General features: G+C 51.1%; 1 protein-coding gene across 1 annotated transcript; it reads left to right on the top strand.

Moving 5' to 3' along the window:
- The first annotated feature begins 420 nt into the window (after positions 1-420).
- On the top strand, positions 421-24776 carry LOC142819717 (lamin-A-like). Its single transcript, XM_075908303.1, has 12 exons — positions 421-435; positions 661-731; positions 10131-10415; positions 15739-15895; positions 16935-17060; positions 17602-17772; positions 18297-18422; positions 19622-19842; positions 21693-21903; positions 23408-23515; positions 24405-24518; positions 24732-24776. The coding sequence occupies exons 1-12, from the start codon at positions 421-423 to the stop codon at positions 24774-24776; spliced, it is 1650 nt and encodes a 549-aa protein (XP_075764418.1).
- Positions 24777-25041: the final 265 nt, after the last annotated feature.

Genomic DNA, 25041 nt, shown 5'->3' with positions numbered 1-25041 from the left:
TTCCTTGGCTATGTCTAGACCAGTGTTTCTCAAACTGTGCACCGCAGCGCCCCAGAGCTCCGCAAGACATCTCCAGGGGCTCTGCGAGATCTAATGCAGCCAACATCGATAGGTACAACACATACAATCAGTGGGGTTCTGCGTACATTTTTATGAATGTAAAGGGTTCCAGAGCCCCAAAAGTTTGAGAACCGCTGGTCTAGACTAAACCTCTCTGTCGACCGAGAGATGTAGATTAGGCACATCGAAATTGCTAAGGAAGCGAGGATTTAAATATCCCGCACTTCATTAGCATAAACATGGCCGCTGCTTTTTTTGACACGGAATTTTGTTGACAAAAAACAGCAGTCTAGACACGGATCTGTCAAAAATAAACCCTTTTGACAGATCCTGTAAAACCTCATTTTTGAGGCGTACAAGATGTGTCGAGAAAGGGTTTGTCGACAGATCCGTGTCTAGACTGCCCCTTTTTTTTTAGACAAAACTCTGTGTCGAAAAAAAGTGGTGGCCATGTTTGTGCTAATGAAGAGCGGGTTATTTAAATCCCCGCTTCATTAGCAATTTCAGCATGCCTAATCTACATCTCTCTGTCGACAGAGAGGTGTACTCTAGACATAGCCCCCTGAGTGAGTGCAGAAGAATGTCTGAGGTGGACACCAGAGGAGGGAAAACGCTGAGGTAAACAGCCGGAGGAAAATATCAAGGAGTGCACACAGCCCCAAGAGGCCCAGACACTCAGAAGCTGCATGTGGCTGATCCGAAAAGGAGAGAAAGTTGGTTGACCATCAAGTGGAGCCTCCCAGAACCCCTCTGCTCGGATCGCCTGGCCAGCGGACCAGCTTAGGAGTTAACTTCGGAAGACCAAACAACATGGACTGCCTTCTGCTCACCTTATCATCCTGCCTGGGACTGTAAGTGTTGTTGAGTGTATGAGATTCCCCTCCCTTCCCAGTTTTAAATGAATAAACAAACCCTTTATACTCCTAGGTGGTGATCCCCTCTTAGTGTTTAAAGCAGTTGCAATCCACATCCCCTTGCAACAGTCCAGACTTATTTCCAACTATCACCCACCTCTTTTGTGCCTGCCTCCCAGTCCCATCCCCATGACGCCTCATAGACCTGAAATCCCCTTTCTGATCTGCCATGTCTCTAGCCTCTCTTCCTCTAAATCAGTAGTTCTCAACTGGTGGTCCATGGTGACTTTTTTGGTGGTCCACAGGAACATTGCCCAAAGTCACATGGTGTGAGCAGGTGATATTTTTTGTGCATTATCAAGTACCACTCGAACCATTCAAAAGCTTGTCAGTGAGAAGAGAATCCAAAAAATCTGTTAGTAAGAAAAATTTCAAACCAAAATGTTCGTTGTCTGCTCTTCGATATCATGTCTCAAAAAAGAGGTGGTCCACGAACATTTTGATTGGTCTGGTGGTCCGTGGACTGAAACGAGTTGAGAACCACTGCTCTAATTATACGGACAGACCTCTAACCCTTAGCCTCCTCCAGAAGTGTTAATTTAATAATAACTTGGCTCAAAGTAGAGAGGGGATCGAAGGGCAGTAGGAGGCATCAACAGTAAATATTTGGTGCCCGCTGTGCTGTGGTAGCTTGGCCAGATGGATTATGCTCCAATTCCACAAAGAACTTAAGCAAATTATTTGTAAAAGGCGTCTCTTTCACCAACAGAAGTTGATTCAACAAAAAATATTTCTTCACTCATCTTATTGCATTAAAATGAATGGCCTTTTTCCAAGTGGCTTGGATGTAAGCAAGATAAAGGTGTAAAACAGCTGACAAAGCCACCTGCTGTTTAAAATCATTGCCGGGACATACCTAATTAACTAAAAACTAGTTTCACTTTTAAAATAAAGAGCGATAAAACTTTTATCGCTTTTGTTCTTCTGGGAATGTGCAAAAACATCCCAACATATGCTCCAGGGTTCATGTTGAAGGTCTGTGGTCTATTGATACCGCGTACAGCCATAAAACGCCCAACCAGAGCCAGATTCTCAGCTGTTGTAAATTGACATTATGTCATGGAAGTTTCAGTGAAACACTGTTTACTTAATAGAGGTATGCCTTTTACTGGCAGGGCAGTCTTTAGAATCTATGGCCTGCCACAGTAAAATTAAAATGGTGGCCCTATGCCTAGCAGCAACCTGGGAGGAGAGATGATTTTTTTTAGGGATGTGATTTTATAATCTTCAGCAACACACCAATGAAATCTCTCTCTCTCTCTCTCTCTCTCTCTCTCTATCTATCTATCTATAAATTCCTGTGGCAAGACAGAGTGACATCATGTCACTCTGCATCTACAGGCTCTGCCCTCACATGGGATCCCTGCCCCTGTCATTGTTTGGGGGACCGGCAAAGCCACTGAGCAGCGCAGCCCAGGTAGATTCCACCTCCCAAGGGTTCTGCCTGCTCAGCTCTGTCAGCAGCCTTTCAGCTGGCCTGTCCCCCACCCAGGGGCTGCTTTGGCTGGTAAGAGGCCCAGGGCACAGCCCACTCATTCCAGGAATGGAGGCAGGTCCCCACACCCTGGGGCATCAGGACCTGCTCCAGGGGCGCTTGCTTATGCCACTGTGTTCTTGGTGCTCACGAGGTGCTGGGCCAGCAGGCTCAGGAGGCATGCCAGGCACAGGGCAAGGCCCCCCACATCCCTGGCTGCCGTCTGCTCCATCCTCTGTCACACCCTGAGAGTCCAGTGCTGAGTCGCCCAGGTGAGACCCAAGCCCAGCCTGTCTCCCAGGCCCAGACTGGCTATCTCTCACCCAGCCACGTGCGGTGCTGCAGCAGCACTTTTGCAAGGCAGGCAAGTAGACACCTGGCAGCACTGACCTGTGTGGACTGAGCCCCCTTTGCCTGCTGCTGCAGACTCGCCTTCTCTCCTGCCCCACATGGTTGGAGCACTAGCCCTGGCTCCTGCTCTGAGTGGGGCGAGAGAAAGCCCGAGATTCACTGAGTAGAGAAGCAGCGCTCCCCCTCCCAGTCCCAGGCTGGGAGCACAGCAGAATGATGTCTGGAGGCTTTCCCTGCACTCTCATTGCCCTGATTCTGGCCAATGGGAGGAGTGGGAGGCCAAGCTTGTGACCGGTGTTGGGCCCAAAGACAGGTAAGTGCCCTTCACCCCCTAATGCCCACAACCCCTAATGCCCACACCTGCCCCAACCCCTCCCCCCCCCCGGCCAGACACCCCACTGCCAGCCCACACCTGCCCCTTTTCCCCCAGCCAGACACCCCAGATCCTGCACCCTACCTCCCACAGTCAGTCACATAGCTAATAGCTCTCTGTTCCTATGGAATTCCTAGTTACCCATTGTACCCTAGCATCCATCTCACAGGCTATGTCTACCTTACAGGGGTTTTGTGCAAAAACCCGTGGAGCGTCCACACTTCAAGCGCATTTTTGCTCAAGAAAATTTACAGTAAAAGAGTTTTTTGTGCAAAAAGGTGTGTGTGGACTCTCAACAGGGATTTCTTGCACAAAAAGAGCCAATCGGAAAGAGCACAGGTGCTCTGATGGCCATTCTGATGGCCATACAGCGTGGATGCTCTCTTGTGCAAAAGTGCATCACAAAAACAATGTGCTTTTGAGGTGTGGACACGCCAACAAGCTTCCCTGTAAACAAACAAAACCCCTGTAGTGTAGATGAAGCCACACTGATATATAAATAATTTGTTCAGGGAAACCTGAGCAAAATCAGCTAGAGGTGAGCTAAATTTTTGCACCACGCTCCACTCGTATTTCCCCCTAGGCATATCCAGGGAATTGTAAGTGAGGGGAAACACAGGCATTATCACTCTCTTTGGCCTTACTTACTCTGGAGGTTCATCTGCGTCAGCTGGAGCCGTCACACCATCAGGCTACATCTACACTGCAAGTTTTTTACACAAGAATGACAGTTCCTGCACAAAAACTTGGAGCATCTAAACTGCACATGCGTTCTTGTGCAAGTAAATTTACAGTACAGCGTTGCAACAGAGGGCTTCTTGCAGAAGAGTTATTCCTCTCCCCATGAGGAATAAGCCTGCTTGCGCAAGAGCTCTTCCTTAAGAAGGCAGTGTAGACGGACAATAGGGGTTTTTTGCGCAAGAAAGACCTATGGCTAAAATGGCCATCAGAGCTTTCTTGTGCAAGAGAACGTCCACACTGGCATGGACGCTCTTGCACAAAAGCACATGGCAGTGTGGACGTGTTCTTGCACATGTACTTCTGCACAAGAATTCTTGCGCAAAACAGTTCTTGCACAAGAAGCCTGCAGTGCAGATGTAGCCTTAGAGTTAAAGTCAGGGGGGTGGATGACTTGAAGAGTGGAATGCCTCACTTTCTGAGGGTCATTGTGCTAGTGAGTGGGTGTAGAGGGGCTAGGCCCTGAGGCCAAAAGGGCAATAAAGAAGTCCTCTAGTTGTTCTTCGAATTCCTGTTTGGCCTTCCTAATTATATTTTTAACTACATTTGACAGAGTTTATCTTCCTTTCTATTTTCCTCACTAGGATTCAACTTACACTTTTTAAACAGTGCTTTTTTATCTCTCACTGCTTCTTGTACTTAGTTGTTATGCCACTCTGGCACTTTTTTGGTTCCCTTACTATGTTTTTTTAATGTGGGGGTACACATTTCAATTGGTCCTCTATTATGATGTCTTTGAAAAGTTTCCATGCAGCTTGCAGGGATTTTAGTTTTGGCACTGTACCTTTTAATTTCTGTTTAACGAACCTCATTTTTGGGTAGTTCCTCTTTCGAAAGTTAAATGACACAGTGTTTGGGTTGGTGAGGGTTTTTTTCCATCACAGGGATGTTAAGTTTCATTATATTATGGTCACTATTTCTAAGCAGTCCAGGTAGAGTCACTTTTTGGACCAGATCCTGTGCTCCATTTAGAACTAAATCAAGTACTGCCTCTCCTCTTGTGGATTCCAGAGCCAGCTGTTCCAAGAAGCAGACATTTAAAGTGTCAGGAAACCTTTCCTCTGCATCTGGTCCTGTGATGGCGTGTACCCAATCAATATGGGGATGGCTGAAATTCTCCACTATTAGAGTTTTTTATTTTTACAGCCTCTGTACTCTCTGAGTATTTCACAGCACTGGTCAGGTGGTTGGTAATATATCTTCATGGTTATATTACTAGAGTGAGGAATGGCTATCTGCAGAGATTATATTGAACAGTTCAGTTCATTTAAGATTTTGTTCTTCGTTTGATTCTACCTTTTCTTTTACGTATAATGCCACTCCCCAACTGGCATGACCTGGTCTGTCCTTCCGATATATTTTGTACCCTGGCAATACAATGTCCCATTGCTCATCCTTATTCCACCATGTTTCTGTGATGCCTATTCTATCCATATCCTCATTCAATAGGACACTCTAGTTCACCCGTCTTATCATTCAGATAAGATCTAGCATTTGTATATAAACACTTTAAAAATGTGTCACTGTTTAGCTGTGTACTAGTTCGAGTCAGCTGACACTCAGTACTTCCCAGTCAGGAGCCTTAAGGGCCTGATTGTCAGCCAATTAGCAAGTCTAGGCACCTGCCCCGGTTCAGGGCTGGGCAGTAACAAAGGGTATGTCTATACTACATGGCTCCGTTGACGGAGCCATATAGATGAGGGTTGTAGACATAGCAAAATGAAGAGGCGATTTAAATAATTGCAGCTTCATTTACATCAAAATGGCTGCCATGCTGTCCTGATCAGCTGTTTGTCAGCACAGCGTGAGAGTCTGGACACTCAGCAGTCAACATCAGAAGGCTTTGTCAACCGCCCCGGTAAACCTCATCCCATGAGAACTGAGAAATTCCCAGACAGGATCAAACTGAGGGTTCCTCTAGGCCAGGATCCTGCTGCTTCCAACAGAGATCAGCATAAGGCAGTGGTTCCCAATCTTTTTGACACTGGGGACCAGTAAACCCATTCACAAGCTTTTGTAGGACCGATAACATGTATTTGCATATTAATTAAACAAATTATGAATATGCAAATAAATTGTTTCTGGTCCTCCCAAAGCCCCTAGTACCAACAGGAGCAGGCCCACTCGACTGCCCTGGGCGGTTTCCCAACCTCAACCCCGAGGTATCTACTTCATCCCTGTTTGGGACCAGTAAGGTTAGAAGGTCCCTCTCAGGCCTGCTGGGTGACTCAGTTCATATGGGCCCTGGAGGTGGGTGAGTAGCCCTGTTTGATGTGTCCTCTCCCTCCATCGCATCTGCATTCGTGGGTGAAACTGCAGGCCACACCCTGCCCTGGGGCATGTCACTGGCCCTACCTGTCTGGCGGGTTGTTCTGCCCCCTTCCACGCCAGCCCAATTCCAGTTGCTTTATTGGCTGGCACTGGCTCCCCCAGCTATGTCCGGCACTGGGCGTTCTGCGTTATTGCACATGGTGCCCAGCCTCCTCCCTGGGTCCTAGCACCCGCCAGATCTAGCCCTGCCACCTGGGAGCATGCCTGGCATAGATGCTGTCGTGACTCGTGTGCGAAAATTTTTCTAAGGACCAGTATTTTTTTCCTAAGGACCGGTACTGGGCCACAGACCACACTTTGGGAAATGCTGGCATAAGATATTTGAGAGGAGGTTGGAAGAACTCCTATCCTTCTGCCCATAAGGAATTTAATTTCTAATACTCATCAGCTGGTGCTTGGCTCATGCCCATTGGCAGGAGGTTTTATGTCCCTTATAAATGTTTACGGTAGGCAATGTAATTGCCAGTTCCTGTTACTACACCTGTAAATGTCTCCTTTTGCTTTTCATCCAGCTGAGCTTTCTGATCCATGCCTTGTGGCACAGGGTTGCCAAACTCAGCTATCTCTTGTGCAGGTTGACTTTTCTCTTCTGCTAGATAAAAATGGGAGTCAAGGAGAATTCAAAGGGGTGATTGAGCTAGTAATTTAGATCAAATGTTGTAGGGCCAAGATCTGCTGGATAAGCTGAAATATTTGCCAAAGTACAGGCTGCCATGCAAGAGTTCCTTCAAGCTGATGCTTGAAGAGGAGACTACTCACCAAGCCAGGTGAAAGTAAAGACCCTTTAGTGGCATCTCTCCAGAGACCCTAATCATTCATTTGGATGCACTTGAACAAGGAGATGTTCCCTGCCAAAAGGAGGTTACGATCTATGTACAAGAGAAGAGACTGCAAAGAGAGATAAGACTGGTGGTGAAATACAAAGAAATGGGAGGACCTGGTTGATCAGTCTGATAACTAGGTAATAATACTGATATTACTGTTAATAACCACTGGAAAGAAGGCAGAAATTCTCCAAGGGTATGTCTACACTACCCCGCTAGTTCGAACTAGCGGGGTAATGTATGCATACCGCACTTGCTAATGAAGCCCGGGATTTGAATTTTACTCCTCGTAAAATGAGGTGTACCGGTAGTTCGGAATAGGCACCCTAGTCCGAACTACCTAGTTCGAGCCCCGTGTAGCTGTGCTGCACGGGGTTCGAAGCAGCGGGGATTTAAAAATGGCGGCTCCCCACTTATGCTAATGAAGCCTGGGAAATTCAAATCCCGGGCTTCATTAGCAAGTGCGGTATGCATACATTACCCCGCTAGTTCGAACTAGCGGGGTAGTGTAGACATACCCCAAGGGACACTGACCCTTTTCATCCTAATAATCCAAGTAACTACAAAAGCCATATGAAGGGGGCAAATCGGAGAATGACATTCGGGTTCATATTTACCTCTGTGCTCTATGAGGAGAGGTAAACCAACCCCATCAGAACACACCAGGAGGCACCCCCTTTCAGGGAATTTTTTCCATCCCAGAACCTCCGCTCCCCAGATGCTGAAAACTAGAAATGTTTAAGTCCAAAGCCTGCTGATATTTTAGGCTGAAAACATTTGGATTTTGGGGGGGGGGGGGTTGCTATCGATGTTCTCTAACGAACAGTCACAACTTTTTGAGAGAAACAGATGTTCTCTGTGAAGCATTTCCCACAACATGAAATTTAAGTTTGCTCTGAAAGAAATGTGACAGGAAATTTTTGGCCATTTCTGCTTCCCCTGCCAGCGACTGCTCATTCATGGCCCTGGCCACATTCATGGCCTCTCTCCCTAGGATCATTCTGTAACCCTGTCTGCTTTTTCCAAGCCCACCTACGGATGGTCTAGAAGATATTGGGTCCTGTTGTGAGTGCAGGGGACTGGACTTGAGGCCCTCTTGAGATTCTTTCCAGTCCTATGATTCTACAGTCATCCAGCCTTTTTGCATCTGCCTATTCTATCCTCACACCACCTTTCATGATGACTCACACACGTGAAATTCCTTCTCTGCTTGATCTGCCATGTCTCTCGCCTCATTTCCTCCAAATGTTCCATCAGATCTATAATCCTTAGTGTCCTCCAATATCCAGAGAAGTGCTACTTTAAAATAACTCCACTCAAACAGGAGAAAGGAGTAAAGAACAGTAGAAGGCAACAAGAAATAATATTTGGTGGACCATCACTGCTGTATTTACCTGCACCTCTGAAGTTACCAGTGATCACAGCTCCCATTGGCCGCGGATCACCTTTCCCAGCCAATGGGAGAAGCAGGAAGCCACACGGACCAGAACGCTGCTTCCTACAGCTTCCATTGGCCAGTAACGTCAATCTTTGGCCAAGGGGAGCGGCAATTGCTACATACCTGAGGCAGTGCAGGTAAATAAAGCTGTGGGGGCTGGCGAGGGGTTAACCCTAGTAGACTGGATCTGTCTTACTGGCTGGTATTTGCCCACCCCTGGATTAGGCCCCAGTCCCACAAAGAATTTAAGCAAAGGCTTGACTTTAATACCTGGTCTCTTTCACCAACAGAAGTTGGTAGAAGAAAGGCTATTCCCTCATCCACCTTGTCTCTTTAAAGTGAATGGGACCTTTGTTTCCATTGGCTTGAGTGGGAGCAGGAGCCAGCTGTAAAACAGCTGGCAAAGCCATCAGCTGTTTAAAATTATTGTCTGTGTCATGCCTAATTATTAACCAAAGTGAAAGTCATTTTCAGTGCCAAACACACATTAATAAGGATGTTAGTCCTTTGTTTCTCTTGGGAGGAGGTGTAATCAAAATCATTCTGGCAGCACATCAAAAGTTATCTAGAAATGCTTGCACTCCCACCCACCGCTCCAGGGTTCAATGCTAAGGGATGACTTTTGGATATGTGCTGTTTGTTGACTGTGATCTATTGATAACACGTGCACCCACAAATTGCATGGCCAGAGCATGATCTCTGTGGAGATAAGCTGTAAATCCCACTTTAGGAACTTTAATTGCAGAGATGATATGATATGGTTGGGTCTCTAGAGCACTGATCTGGGACTTTGAAGGTCTGGGTTTACTTCCTGGCTTAAGCTACTCTTCTCCCTCTGCACAAGTATAACTTTTACAAAGTGCAGGTCTACTGGAGAAAAGTTTGGGGGGTTCCTATTTACTCTATTGCTCTGGAACAAGAGGGGCACTTTGCATTTCCAAAGCATCATAAATGACACTGAAAAGGCGTTCAAATTACAGAATAGTCACATAGGGAATCTTCTACTCTCACTCAGGGCTGGCTTTACCATGAGGTGAACGGCAGTGGTCATCTCAGGCGCCAGACTGCGAGGTGGGGGGAGTGCACCACTAGGACCCAGAGTGCAGAAAATTGTGTCTGCTGCTAGTGCAGATGTATTCTCTCTGCTCTAGATGCACAGAGATGGTGGAGTGCTGTGCTAGAGGAAGGAGGGCAGAATTGAGACCCTTCAAAGTTTTGGCCCAAGCAAGGGGGTATGGGGGCATCATTTTTGCTCCCCGCTTCAGGAGTCAGAATGTTTTGGGCCAGCCCTGCTCTCACTATCTGTGTTTCGATTGCCACGTTAGTTTAGCCGGCTATTGCCAATAGCATGTACACAAAGCCTTTGTCTAAGCAGAGCCTGTTCCTCCTAGAGTCAATCAATGTGGGGGGTTGGCCCTCTTTTGCATAGCCTCGCCCACTCTCCACACCTGAGATAAAGATAACTGGCTCAGGCTGTCAGTAACAGCAAGGCAGAAGTGAGAAGTGGCACTCTGAGCATCTGAGTCCCTGGCCCCTGGGTTTGCTTCTCTCCCTAGCTGTTATCAACTGCTATGGCTGCCCGATATCAGAGGAGGTGTGCACAGTTTAGAGTGGGTTACCAGTCACACCGCATCATCCGCCTGCAGGAGAAGGAGGAACTGCAGGAGCTCAATGACCGGCTGGCTGTCTACATTGACCGGGTGCGCTCCTTGGAGTCGAAGAATGCCCGTCTCCAAGAGCGTATCACCATCTCTGAGGCGGCCTCAAGCCGTGAACTGTCAAACACCAAAGCGGCCTACGAATCGGAGCTGGCAGATGCCCGCAAGACCTTGGATTCAGTGGCCAGAGAGAGGGCACGACTGCAGCTGGAGCTGGACACAATGCGAGAAGAATTCCTGGAGCTGAAGGCACAGTAAGCTCTGGGGCAGGGCATGGGCAGGGGCCACGAAATCATTGTCATGCTAAGCCATGGGGAAGCTGGGAGTGGGAGAACTTTCTCCCACACCCTTAAAGGAGCTGGAGTGGGAGCAGCCAGCGCTAACAGCCTTGCGTTTGGATCGTGTCACTCCCAGGTGACAGATCCGTTGGGGCATCTCTCAGTCTTCCCTAGACTGCCCGCTGCGAAGGGATCCTGTATCCTAGCAGCTAAAATCTGAGATGTAATAGGCTCTTTCTATAAACTCAGGGCGTCTGTCAGCCTGTTGGCTGCCCTCTGCGATGGGACCTCGGTCCTAGCAGTAAACTCTGACGTTAAACTCTTTTCGGGGTGCCCTCCAGCCTCCTAGGCTGCCCACTGCGACGAGACCTCGCGTCTCAGCAGTTGAAGACTTGGATGTAACACACACAGACACACACACACACACACACACACACACACACACACACACACACACACACTGCCCTGACGGTCGGCTGACACTGAGGGGACAATTCTTGTCTCCCTCCACCCACTTGCTGAAATCAGTTGCACCCTGGTCAGTGCACGTGGTCAACAATGTGTGTTCCAGAGTTGGCTCCACCCTTCTAGGGGAGTTTTCTTGGGACTGGTCAGCTGTTGCTCCCCTCCCTGCATTAGACCTACAGCCCCTTAGTTCACAGGGACCCAAAGGGGTTTGTTTTCTAAAAGGCCTCCAAAAGGGACAGTCCAAAATTAACCTGCCTAGAACATGCCCCAAATAAATCCATCAGCCCAGAAAGTAGGAGAGGAACATTTATCAGATATCTTGAAAAACTGCCCAATATTTTATATTTCACTTCTTGTATCCCTCTCCATTTGGATCCAATTTTAGACCCCTCCCTGGTCATCTCTACTTTAGTGTGCAGCGGCAGTCAAAAAGGCAAATAGGATGCTAGGAATTATTAAGAAAGGGATAGAAAATAAGACCCAGAATATCTTACTGCCCCTGTATAAAACTATGTACGCCCACATCTTGAATACTGTGTACAGATGTGGTCTCCTCACCTCAAAAAAGATATTTTGGCCTTGGAAAGGGTTCAGAAAAGGGCAACTACAATGATTAGGGGTTTGGAATGGGTCCCATATGAGGAGAGGTTAAAGCGACTGGGACTTTTCAGTTTCGAAAAGAGGAGACTGAGGGGGGATATGATAAAGGTATATAAAATCATGAGTGGTGTGGAGAAGGCCGATAAAGAAAAGTTATTTATTAGTTCCCTAAATAGAAGAACTAGAGGACACCAAATGAAATTAATGGGTAGCAGGTTTAAAACTAATAAAAGAAAGTTCTTCTTCACACAGCGTGTAGTCAACCTGTGGAACTCCTTGCCAGAGGAGGCTGTGAAGGCTAGAACTATAATAGAGTTTAAAGAGAAGCTAGATAATTTCATGGAGGTTAGGTCCATAAAAGGCTATTAGCCAGGGGATAAAATGGTGTCCTTGGCCTCTGTTTGTCAGAGGCTGGAGAGGGATGGCAGGAGACAAATTGCTTGATCATTGTCTTTGGTCCACCCTCTCTGGGGCACCTGGTGCTGGCCACTGTTGGTAGACAGGATTCTGGGCTAGATGGACCTTTGGTCTGACCCAGTACGGCCGTTCTTATGTTCTTATGTACTTTAGAACAGTTGTTAGTTCTGTATTTGGAGCCTAGGATCTTGTTGCTATTTGGAGATGGATTTTGGATGCAGTTTTCCCTGTGCTGAATGTCTGTACTTGTTCCCCCTGGCCATGGGCATGCTGGGATTGCGGGGAAGGAGGGATTTTGGAGAACATGGGGAAAGGGAACATGCCAAAGAGGTTTTGCAGCCTTAAACTTTAAAATAATCTCCTTGACCTTTGTCTTATGCCATCTATTACAATACATGTTTATGTGCACCAAAGCACGCATTATTGTGCACCACCAGTCGAAACAAAAAACAAAAAACCTACCTATGAGCAGTTTTGTAATCTGCTGGTGGCATTGGAATCTCTCCTGAGCAGCCGCAGAAGCACTCTGCTTACAGGGAACGCTGAGGGGGACAATCTTTCTGTGCTTTGTTCTGTTCTGTTCTGTTCAGGGTCTAGCACCATAAAATCCTGGTCCATGACTGGGATACCTAGATGCTAGAGTGATGCTGTGATGCATTGTACTTCATAGTCCTAGCCTAGGGGTCTCCGACCTTTTCAAGAACGGGATCCCTTTTTGAATGTAAGTGCAATCCAGGATCCACCTCCTTCCTGCCCCTTCTCCAAGGCCACGCCCTTGCTCACTCCATCCTCCCTCCCTCCCCCATCCTCACTTTTATCAGTCTGGGGGCAGAGGGTTGGGGTGTGAGGGGATGCAGACACTGATCTTTGACTAAAGGGTTTGGCGTGTGGGAGGGGCTCTGAGTTGAAGCTGGGGCAGGAAGTTAAGGTGCAGGAGGGGGTTTAGGGTGCAGGCTATGGGAAGGAGTTTGGGTACAGGGGGACTCATGGCTAGAGTAGGCATTTGGGGTGCAGGAGGGTTTCAGGACTGGGGCCAGGGTTTGGAATGCAGGCTCCAGCTGGGAGCCGCTTACCACAGGTGTCGTCTGGGTGGTGGTGCAGGCGGGTAAGGCAGGCTCACCTCTCTCCTGGTTCTGTACCACCCCCAAAAGCGGCCCGCAAACTCTCTCCATCTCTGCCCCCCTCTGCTCTGTGGAGATTGGGTACAAGGTGGGGGAGGGGCACCCTGACATCAGCACACACCCCCTCGTATTCCCATGCCCTGCACAACAAGCAGGAGGATCCCAGGGGAGTGGGATCATCTCCAAGGTAGAGGGCAGGAACTGCATGGCACTGCTGAGAGAGGCAGATCAAGTGCAGGCACTAGATAGCCTCCTGACCAAACCTGTCAGGATCACCTGTCAAAGGTTCCAAGATCTACCAGTAGATCCTGATCTACTGGTTGGTGACCACTGTCTTAGGATGCATAGGTGTATGTAGCACATTTCATTAGGGTGTGCACCCAGGGAATTTTATTTTTCATTTTTTTTAAAGGAGAACATTTATTGAATACTCAGTCACAAAGGACATTATTTATTTTCATCAAACAAACTAAAGAAACTAAAATTTAGCTGAACTTAATTTTTTTTAAATTAACAACTATACTTTACTTGAAAGAATATATCATGCGATTAAATTAAAACACAACGCCACTTTTTTTTTTTAGACATTAAGGTGTTCCTGGGCACACCCAGCACACCCACTGCGCATGCCTGTGCTGTTACCCCATTATTCATCATAGAATCCTAGGGCTGGAAGAGACCTCAGGAGGTCATCGAGTCCAACCCCCTGCCCAAAGCAGGACCAACCCAACTAAACCATCCCAGCCAGGAGGGGCTTTGTCAAGATGAGACTTAAAAACCTCTAGAGATGGAGATTCCATCCCCTTCCCAGGTAACCTGTTCCAGTGCTTCACTACCCTCCTAGTGAAATAGTTTTTCCTAATATCCAACCTAGACCTCCCCCACTGCAACGTGAAATCATTGCTCCTTGTTCCATCTTCCACCACTGAGAACAGCCTCTCTCCATCCTCCTTGGAACCTCTCTTCAGGAAGTTGAAGACTGCTCTCAAATCCCCCCTCACTCTTCTCTTCTGAAGACTAATTATGCCCAAATCCCTCAGCATCTACTCATAAGCCATGTGACGAGGCTGAGGTGTTTGTACATGGGAGTGATAGTCCATGTGAAGCGTGCCTTGTAAGGTATCCGAGGAATAGGCTGAAACTCCTTGTTCTCTCCTATGTGTGAACTGATGAGATTTTGGCTATTGGCTCTTATGGAACTAAGGTGTGAGTCTGATATCTGCCCACAATTAGCTCTCCAGTGGCAACAAAGGAGGCAACCCACACCTAGATGGACTTTAAACGAATATTACCAGCTGTTGTAAATAAGAGACATACAATGTAATTAGAGAGAGCTGGGCCAGCACCACACAGTGGGGATTGCTCAACCTGATGACTCAGCAAGGCCCGTCAGGAAATGCATAGGCCAGCGCCTTTCCAGGAACAGAAAGTGAAAGTGTAAAATAAGGGATTATGACATTACCAGACCGCCTCTCTCTCCTCCCCCTCCTACGATGAAGACCATAAGCACAGATTTCCCTTCCAGCCAGAGAGATCCTGTCCACAGGATGGTTTGGGGTGGTTGCCTCAGGCCCCATGCTTTGGGGGAGCTCCTATGGATGGCGATGGAAGCCTGCAGACCCAAGGGTGGTCTGTGGTATTACTGGGGTGAGGTGCTGGCACAGGGGGCAGCAGGAGTCACCCCCACCTGCACTCACCTGGCAACAGGCTCTGCTCCATTTTACCACTCTCGTCCAGCCCATTGCGCTCTGCTTCTGCCCCATCCCCACTTCTCCTGCAGCCTCCTGAAATGTCCTTATTACCACAAAACAGGTGTTGAAATGGGGATGTTGGATATGGGGTAATTGAATAGTCGTGTAACTGCATCAGATCCTAGTGGTCCCTATTCACGGTTGGCAGCCAATGAGCTCCTGGCCCCACTCCCAGGGAGCTCCCTGATATCCACATTGCTGCCTATCAGAGGCAGCTGGTCCACAAGGGGAGCCAGTTTAAAAACCAGCTCCCCGCAAAGATCAGCTGCCTGCCGTCCCACGCTGCTGCCTCTGATACAGAGGCAGCAGTGTGGGAGAGGCAGCAGCACCTGTCTACAGGGGGGTCCAAGCTCCCAGCAGTGTGGGAGTGTCCATCTAGCCCAGTATCCTGCCTGCCGACAGTGGCAAAGCCCCAGAGTGACTGAACTGAACAGGGAATCATTAAGTGATCCATCCCATGTCATGCATTCCCAGTTCCTGACAAACAGAGGCTAGGGACACCATTTCTCCCCACCCTGGTCTTCACAACATCCTCTGGCAAGGAGTTCCACAGATTGATTGTGCACTGCATGATTAAACCCCTCCTTTGGTTTGCTTTAAACCTGCTACCTATTCATTGCATTTGACTACTACTTCTTATGTTTTGGGAACAAGCAAATAACTTTTCTTTATTCACTTTCTCCACACCAGCCACGGGCAATCTGAACCTATGCTGTGGCCACAGAGGTTTCCAAGGACCAGGGCTTTCATACTGGCATCTTCCACTGTTTTCAAATTCCCCAGGACCTTTGGGGTTGGTTTCTGAGCTCTCCCCTGAGAGTAAAGGAGTGTTTGGACCTGGAAGTGGTGCTCTGGGTCCCTCTGCATCATTGGGTCCACATTTGTTTGTGGCAAATGATTCCCTGGACTTGTCCCCAGAGCTGTTTGCTGGCTGTGTTCCAGGAATGCCAAGAAGGAAAGAGACCTGCAGGTGACCCAGGATCGCCTCAACTCCAAGGAGACTCAGCTCAACTCCAAAGAGGCTGCGCTCACCACCGCCCTGGGAGAGAAAAGGAACCTGGAGAATGAAATCCGGGACCTGAAGGCGCAAGTGGCCAAGGTGAGTAGCAGGTCCTGATGCCTGCTCCTCGCTGCCTCAGGGCCCCTCATAGCACACTCTGCACTGGCAGAGATCATAGAACACTAGAACTAGAAGAGACCTCGAGAGATCATCCAGTCGCTCCCCTGCCCTCATGGCAGGACCGAGCACCGTCCCTGACAGGTGTTTGTCCAACCTGCTCTTAAAAATCCCCAGTGATGGAAATTCCACAGCATCCCTAAGCAATTTATTCCAGCGCTTCGCCACCCGGAAAGGAAGTTTTTCCTAATGTCCAAACCTAATATGTCCAGTCATGGCATTCCCCGTGCACGTCCTGCCAAGCTGGTTGAGAAACCCCTTGTGCTTCCAAGCAGAGGGACCCCACTGCTCCAGGGAGTAAATGTTGCCAGGGAGCCAATACAAGGTGGGATGGCGGGCAGGTGGCTGTGAGTTACTCTCTCTAAGCATCACCTGGGGGAGACATGGTCCTAGGGTCTGGCTGGTGTCGGGAGGAGTTGGAGAGGCTGCAGTTCAAGTCCTGCTACTGTCGCTGACTTGCAAGCTCTGCATCGTTTTGCTGAGGGGAGAGGTGTGGCAGGAGCCTCGGTCCCCTCCAGCTGCAGAGGGGGATGACGGAGGCTGACCCATGAACTGGCTGTGCCGGCTGCTGCCATGATCCTGTTTGCTGCCTGGACAAACTAGGAAAGGCCCAGTCCAGCTGCCCAAATGGGCCTGGAGATCCACAATTTGGAAGCTGCCAGTCTGGTGCTGGGGAGAGACACTGACCTGCGGGGGGTGCGGGTGAGGGGGCCAGAAGGAGTGGGTATGCCAGGTGTGTATGGGGGGGGAGAGGAGAATTGATGGGTTTAGCTCTGACACTGTTTATGCAAATGAGGCAGTAAACATGTATACTATGCAAATAGAGCAATCACGATTTGCATAAAGTCTCCAGAGGTGCTGGGCTCAGCAGCCGCCTGCTGAGGCACCTCATTGGAGACCCCTCAGCTGGGTCTGGGACTCTCCACCTGGCTGTGCTCACATCCCCCTCTCCCCTCCCCAGGTGGAAGCCTCCCTAAGCGCCATGAAGAAGCAGCTGCAGGATGAGATGCTGCGGAAGGTGGACGCTGAGAATCGGCTGCAGACGCTGAAGGAGGAACTTGACTTCCAGAAGAACATTCACTGTGAGGTGAGCGCTGTCCCAGAGCAACCCTCCTTTCCCCCATACAGACCCTCGGTACAGCCTTGTGCACTGTACAGCCGGCGACTTGTCACCCCACCACCGCAGAGACTGGTCAGGCCAGTGTCCACAGCAACAAAGAGCTTGTGCCTAGGGGCCCTGCTGGTGTTAGAGGATCCATTGAGCTCCATTCAAAAACTCCCCCCCCCCTCACTTCCGGGGAGATGGGGGAAACTCTGCACCTTGGGGTGGCTTAGCTCTGCAGCACAAAGCCCCCCTAGAGAGAGCAGTAGGGTGACAGAGGAATTGTTCGGTCAGCTGTGCGGCTGGAGCAGTTCAAGTGCAGAAAAGCCCTGAGCCTCCAGCCCCAGGGGCAGGTAAATTATGCCTGGAGAAATTCCCTTCTGAGCCTGGCGCTTCCAGGCTCTCTGCTGGGACAGGGGAGTCCAAGCTGGTACCAGTGAGGACCTACCCTCAAGTCTGACGCTGGTGAGCGCCATCTCTGAGCTCCATGGCTCAGATACCCCCTCCTTCTTATGCCCCCCCCCAGGAGCTTCGCGAGACCAAGCGTCAGCACGAGACCCGCTTGGTGGAGCTTGAAAATGGCCGCCATCGGGAGGTTGAGAGCAAGCTGGCCGACGCTCTGCAGAACCTGCGAGCCGAGCACACAGCCCAATTCAAGCTGTACAAGGAGGAGCTGGAGAAGACCTATAGCTCCAAGGTAACATAGTGCACGGGGCCAGGGATCTGAGATGGCAGCCTGCCGGGCCTGGGGCGCAGGCCTTGGAGCCAGGACCCCTGGGTTCTGTTCCTGCCTCTGCCCCTGGGCCTTTAAGTAGGTCACTTGAACCCAAATTTTCACCAGCAGCCTGTGATCTCTCAGAGCTCAGCGCGCAACTCCCTGGAGCTCTGATTTCCACAGGCCCAGAGAGGCCTCCCCTCTGTGTGAGATCTGCCGGTCAGGCTGAGCTGCCACTAAAGCTGGGCACTGGAAGGAGGTTGGGGGGCTCGTCCCTCTCTTTGGGCCCCACCTGTGAAATGCAGAGAAGCAGCCTCCTCTGTAGCTAACGGCTCCCACGGAGCAGCCCGGTCGGTGCCATTGTCTCTGGCGAGGGGCTGGTGAGAGCTCACCCTCGCGGGAATCTGGGACCAGCCCCACCCTGGGCCGTCGTCCTCCCTCCCCGCTGGGGCGCGCGTAGCCGCTGCCCCTCTGCAGCGCTAACCTGCCTGGCCCTTGGGCTGCAGCTGGAGAACGCCAAGCAGTCGGCAGAGAGCTACAGCAACATGTTGGAGGACGCAAAAGAAGAACTGCAGCAGTCGAAGTCCCGCATCGACAGCCTGTCGGCCCAGCTCAGCCAGCTGCAGAGGCAGGTGAGCAGGAGACTCCCCAAGAGCCTGGCCCAGCCCTCTGCCCCCCCTCTCGCCTGTCCCCAGCTGGCTACCCCAGGCCTTTGCCCCAAGCCGAGTGCCTGCCACAGGGAGCTCCAGTCAGCGCATCAAGACACCTGTGATCAGCGCCAGGTGCTGCCCGCTAGCCATAGTGCTGGGCAGTGCAGGGGCCCGTGGGATGGAGGGGAACCGGCTGGTTGCCAGGAGCAACACATCACCACACTGCCATGAATACAGGGCATGGAGGAATGGTGGAGAGATGGTCAGGTTTGGAGGGGCACATGCATAACACCCCCCAGCCTTCCTCACTCCACATGGGGCAAAGCAGGGGGCTGCATGCACCACTGCCGGGTTCACCCAGTGGTTAGTCTTAAACCTTCCTCATTATAACTAGAGAGGGGCCAGGCCCAGAGCACTGGTTGTGGGTCCGGTAACATCTCGGGATGTTAGAATGCGGCTAATTGTGGGAACGTGTAACCGCTGTGTTTTTCAGCAGTTACACGCACCTGCAGCTGGCTCCCTGGCAGCCAGTGTGCCCCACTCCCAGAGAGCCGGGTGCCAGGCTGCGCTGCACTTTGGTATCAGAGGCAGCAGCGCGGGGCGGAAGGAGGCTCCCCAGGATCACACAGGAGCCCGCGTGTAACCGTGAACATTAACCCATAGGCCCAGGCTTCTCGGTTAACTGTTTACCTGGTTATACGCTCACATCCCTTGTAGCATCCCAAGGGTGGGAGACCTGCAGGGCTCAGTTGTCTGCTGGGAGCTGACCCTGACTCTCCAACTCTGATCCCACCCCAACTGCTCTAGGCCACTCCAAGTTCCACAGGGGCCTCTTATCCACCTCCACTCCAGCCGCAGCTTGACATCTGTCTAAGGGCCACACGCTGGCAGGACCTTGCCAGGCAGGCCCTGGCCCTGATTCTGCAGCCCCGGGCCAGACCCCAGACAGGCTTAGGACCAATAGGTCCTCATGGACCCACTAAAGCAAAAGGCCACCACAGACCAGGTCTAGTAATAGCCCAGGGCAAGCTGCGTAATGGCTCAGTGGCCCTGGAGATTCACCTCAAGGGAAGGCACCGTGTCTGTGCCTAGGGTGCCCATAGCCCTGGTAGCCAGGGGCACCCTCTGCTGCTTGTGCTCTGCCTCACCCCCTCCCTCTGGTGTGTCCCCTCTGCTCCCAGCTGTCTGCCAAGGATTCAAAGCTGCAGGACCTGGAGGATTCGCTGACCCGGGAGCGGGAGACCAGCCGCCGCATCCTGTCCAACAAGGAGCGGGAGATGGAGGACATACGAGCCAGGATGCAGCAGCAGCTGGAGGAGTACCAGGAGCTGCTGGAGATCAAGCTGGGCGTGGACATGGAGATCCATTCCTACAACAAGCTGCTGGAGAGCGAGGAAGAGAGGTGGGTGTAGGGCGAGGTTCCTATGGGTATGTCTACACTACCCTCCTAGTTCAAACTAGCGGGGTAATGTAGGCATACCGCACTTGCTAATGAAGCCCGGGATTTGAATTTCCCGGGCTTCATTAGCATAAGCGGGGAGCCGCCATTTTTAAATCCCCGCTGCTTCAAACCCCGTGCAGCGCGGCTACACGGGGCTCGAACTAGGTAGTTCGGACTAGGGTGCCTATTCCGAACTACCAGTACACCTCATTTCACGAGGTGTACCGGTAGTTCGGAATAGGAATCCTAGTCCGAACTACCTAGTTCGAGCCCCGTGTAGCCGCGCTGCACGGAGTTCGAAGCAGCGGGGATTTAAAAATGGCGGCTCCCCGCTTATGCTAATGAAGCCCGGGAAATTCAAATCCCGGGCTTCATTAGCAAGTGCGGTATGCCTACATTACCCCGCTAGTTCGAACTAGCGGGGTAGTGTAGGCATACCTTATGTGGGCTGGGAGAGCAGCCTGCTGGGGATGTGGCCAAAGGGAGGGAGGATGTGCCAATGGGGGCAGAACGAGGAAAGGACACGCCTGATGTGGGTGGGCTGGAAACACAGGGCTGACCTGACCTGAATGTGAAGGGGGTGGGTGTCACAGCAACAGGCCAATTGGGGTGGGATATGGATCCAAGCTACTTGCCTGGGTACCAACTGCCCCATTAGCCCAGCCAGTTACAGAAACAGAGGCCAGTCCCAACACGTGTCCCTCCTGTCCCTGGCTATTCACCATGATCAGAGCTTCCCATTTGCCGGAGTGTGTTTCTGCAAAGCCTGGCTCCAGACGGGATTTAGGGTGTTGGCGAAGGAAGAGAGCAGGTCTGGAAGCTGAAATGGGCATCTAGGCTGGTGGCTCAGAGCAGGACGTGGTTGGCTAGTCTGACCACAATTGGAGACTGGCTCTTCAACAGTTGCTTATAGCCCCACAGCAGTGCCGGGGTCTGTGAAGGGCAGCTGGTTGGTGCCTCCCGCTCTGGTCAGTGGTGGTCGTAAGCCCCCAGAGGTGTGTGGAGCTGACGGCCCTGGAGGCTGAATTCCCTCTCAGGGGTACAGGCAGCATTTGGACGGGTTGCGCTTCCTGCCCTGCTAATGGGACGCCAGCTCCCTGCTGGGGACCCGCCCTCAGCCACCACAGCCTGTTCAACTTTGCTGAGAGCGTGGGAAGAAGCTGGGGGTGCGATGTTGTGATGGAGACGTGTCCTCCAAGGAGAGTGGCCTCTGCCCACAGGCCATCAATCAGCCATGAAATTGAGTCCCCTCTGCGCCTAACCAGGCCTTGGTGGGCCAGCACCTAGAGCAGAGCTGGGCAAGATGTGTCCCAGGGGCCAGATCCAACCCGCCTACCACTTTGATCCAGCCTATGGGCCGCATCTGGCTGATTTCTATTTATATCCTGCTGCCCGAGCCACCAAATTTCCAGGCAGTGGCTCAGGCAGCAGGATCCTCTCTAAATGGCTACAGGCTCCTGGTCATGGCGCTACCCCAGCAGGGGCCAGAGCCACGAGCCTTTTACATAGCGTCAGCAACCCGGGGGGCTGCCAGGAAACCCAGTAGCAGCAGGGCTGGGAGCCACAAGCTCTTTGCTCTGTTTTTATTTGGAAGCTTCCAGCCCCAGGCAACTCTGGGGAGAGGCTAGTCCCCAACTCCGCCCCTTCCACTCCAAAGCCCCATGACTTCCATGGGGTGAGAGGTAGAGCTGGACCGGGAGTAGTACCAAAATTCATTGTGTCCCCTCAGCAAAAATTATTGCTCACCTCTGGCCTAGGGGGTTCAGGCCTTGAATCCAGCCCACATTCACCTCCTTTCGCTCTCTTCCCAGGCTGAAAATGACTTCAAGCCACAGCTCCCGGAAGAGAAGCTCCGAGATCCATGTGGGAGGCAGCACCAAGAGGAGGATGGAGAACATTCTGGAGGATGAGGAGCCCTGGCTGAGCTCCTCCCACCATGTCAGGAGGAGCAGAGGCCGTGTGGCCGTGGAAGAGGTTGATTTGGAAGGGAAATTTGTCCGTCTCAGGAACAAGTCCAGTGAGGTAGATTTCCTGGTGGAGATGCTGGTCGTGCATGAGCACGGTCAGGATGGGTCTGTGGCTGGAAGGGAAACTGCGTTGCTCTTGGAATGTCCTTCCCATTAGGTCCATCCTAAACCACTGTGCAGACATAAGGGGCTTCCATTTTTAGGGGAGATTTCGAGCCAATTGCCATAAATCAGTGTTGCTCTGTAGCAGTGTTTTGAGGATCCTGAGGGGTACTTGAGAGAAGTTAGGGGAGGTATGTCAACACAACTGACATTTGGAGAAAATTGAATTTTGGATTTAAGTTTTACAGCGTTTTATTATTTTTGTACTTTTAGACCCCAAAATTTCCTCACCCACATGGCTACGATTAAGTTGTTTAAACAAATATGTTATGATGGTAGAAAAATAATTGTGAGTCTGAAAACTGTCGGTACTGGGGTACTTTTAATTTATATTTTTAAAGGAATACTTTATAAAAAAGGTTGAGAAACACTGTTCTATAGGAATCAATGGGCCAGATCCACAGCTAACGTAAACCATCTCCATGCAATTCCAGTCAGTGGATCTGCGCTCATTTACATCTAGCCCCAGAGCAATGTCGACACCCGGCAATCCTATGGATCCTATGGATCTATTTGACTGAATTTTATATTGAGCCAATAGCACGTTGCCTCCCCGCTTTCCCCTGCAGTTCTAAGTGCAGATGGTGGCTCTTCAATTCCTGTCCCCAAACTTCTGTTGTTTCAGTGAGCTGTTACACCATGGCTGTGTCCCACCCCAGAGGTGGATGCATTTCAACAGCTGCTGTAGTTGCTGTTGTATGCGGCTTGTAAACTGCTTTGGAAGCTCTAGAATGAAAGCCACTGTAGACACGTAACTGATTTTATTCAGTCTGCCACTCACTCCCAAGATCTGCTAGAATCAAGCAAAGTTCTTGTAGGTCTTAACATTAAGTGAATTGAGTTGGAGCACAGCTGTGACTCCTTCAGAAACAGGCCTAGTGGTAGCAATCTCTAGCTTTTATGTAGCACTTTTCATCAGTGCATCTCAAAATGCGTGACAAGGAAGTTCAATATCATCTCCATTTTACAGATGGGGAAACTGAGGCACAGACCAGGGACATGGATTGCCCAAGGTCTCCCAGCAGACTAGTGTCAGAGCTAGGAATAAAACCCAGAACCTCCCAAGTCCCTGTCCAGTACTTTGTCCACTAGGCTGTGCTGACTACAAACTGCTTTGAGCCTCTCAAGACCACACTATACTGGCTGCTGAAACTGCGCAGAGTGAGAGATGCCCCTGTCCCCAAATCATTGTGTCTCTAGAGAAGACAGATAAAGGGTTGGGATAGGGCTACAAGCACAAGGTGGGGAACCTGAGGCCAGGGGAGTTGAAGTGACCTGCAGAAGGTGAACGGGTCTGTGGCAGGGCCCCTTGACCTCAGGACTTGTAGCCAAGAGAACGCAAAACTGGAACAATCTTGAAGGCTGGTTTCTCATGGCTGCTGCCTTCTGTATCATAGGATGTGGATCTGGGGAACTGGCAGATCAAGCATAAGAATGAAGACGAGGCCCCCATCACCTACCGCTTCCCTTCCAGTTACACCCTGAAGGCCGGCGAGGAGGTCACGGTAGGTGGCAGACGGCTCTTGCGTGGGCTAGGGAAGGGTGAATGCCGTGGGGAACTGGTCTGTTCTTCCTTAGGGATGTAAAATCCCATTTAATTGGTGAACTGGGATGTTTAATGGGGGGAGGGAAAAGGGGGTGAGCTGGAGTGGCCCCTCCCATCCCAGGCAGGGCTGCTCTGGCCAGGCTTTATTAAGGGTGATGTTTACCAGTTATCCTTTCACATCTCCATGGGCGTTGGGTAACGTAGGCACGGGATGGCATTGCCTTTCCAAAACTGTCCACACTGCTCAGCCTCCTGGGACGGCCTGGCGCTGTGCCGAGCAGCAGCCTGGTGGCCGGGGAATGTTGGGTCCCTGCCCAGCAGGAGAATTGGGGTTGGCTGGGACGTGGCTGGAGGCATTGTCTCAGGGGAAAGAGGTGTGACTTCAGGGAGAAGGGGCAGAGCTTTGGCTTGCCTTCCCCAGCTGGGCCTTCATCCCCCTCCCATCCACATCCCTATTCACATTTCTCTCCCTGGCTCCCACTGTTCTGAAGAGCAGAGCAAACCCAGCCCCTCTGACCCACACGCACCTCCTATCCAGGCCCCTACTTAGAATGGCCATAGGGTTCCCCCTTGGGGACAGGGCAAGATCTCAGCTCCTGATCTTGCTGAGATACAAAGCCCAGATACGGAGGAGGGAGGTGATCTCCACAGGCAGGAAAGGCCAACCCTGCCCCATAGCAGCAGTGGCTCTTCTGGGGTTCCTTCCATTTGGGGCTGAAGCGATGCCGGGTTTTAACATCTTAAGCTCTAAGCCACCTCTGCTGGACAGGGGCAGCCCACAGTGGGCAGTGAGGGGTTGGTTGCTCTGGCAGTGGGAGGTGCTACCGATCTCTGTGTTTCCTCTTTAGATCTGGACCACCTGTGCCACCAACAACCCTCCCACGGACATTTTGTGGAAGGACAAAAGCTCCTGGGGCTCTGGAGACAGGGTGCACACTGTCCTGATCGACTCCAGTGGAGAGGTGAGGCTCCTGCCTTGGTCTGCTGGGCAATCCAGGTCTGGGGGCTGCATGCTCCGGCTGGGTGCAAGAGAGGAGGCCCGTGGGATGGAGGCCGGTGAGGTGTTGTCGCTGTCTGTGGGCCGGGAGACACTGGGCTGGGCTGTTATCTGAGCTTTAGAGCAAAGGGGGATCTCTGCAGGAGACCTGACTTTGCCCTCCCTCCCTCTCGCCCAGGAGGTGGCCACGAGGAAAATGGTGCGTACAATGATCGGCGATTAGGATGGTGAAGGCAGCACCTCCCACCGTGTAAGTGCCATGCTGTCAACGACAGGCCGCGGGATCTAGTGGGTAGGGAGCTAGAGTGAGCCGGTTCTGCCCAAGGCCTCCCCGCAGCCGAAGGCAAGTGCTCTCCAGCTGATAGAAGTGCCCACTGGTGCCGCACCTCCCGGGATCTGCCCCGCAGGGAGCGGATTAATAGTATTCTAATGCTAATTAATGCTAATTCTTCTATTAATGCTCATTAGTAAACAGTAGCTGAGTATTG

Source organism: Pelodiscus sinensis, chromosome 24 (genome assembly GCF_049634645.1).
Source record: "Pelodiscus sinensis isolate JC-2024 chromosome 24, ASM4963464v1, whole genome shotgun sequence".
Classification (NCBI taxonomy): domain Eukaryota; kingdom Metazoa; phylum Chordata; order Testudines; family Trionychidae; genus Pelodiscus; species Pelodiscus sinensis.
This window is presented reverse-complemented; position numbering and strand designations above follow the sequence as displayed.

Excerpts from the sequence above, each read along its gene's own strand:
- LOC142819717 (XM_075908303.1), top strand. Across the intron at positions 732-10,130 it reads CACAGCCCCAAGAGGCCCAG|CCGCATCATCCGCCTGCAGG; the intron begins ACACTCAGAAGC and ends TTACCAGTCACA. Across the intron at positions 17,773-18,296 it reads AGAAGACCTATAGCTCCAAG|CTGGAGAACGCCAAGCAGTC; the intron begins GTAACATAGTGC and ends CTTGGGCTGCAG.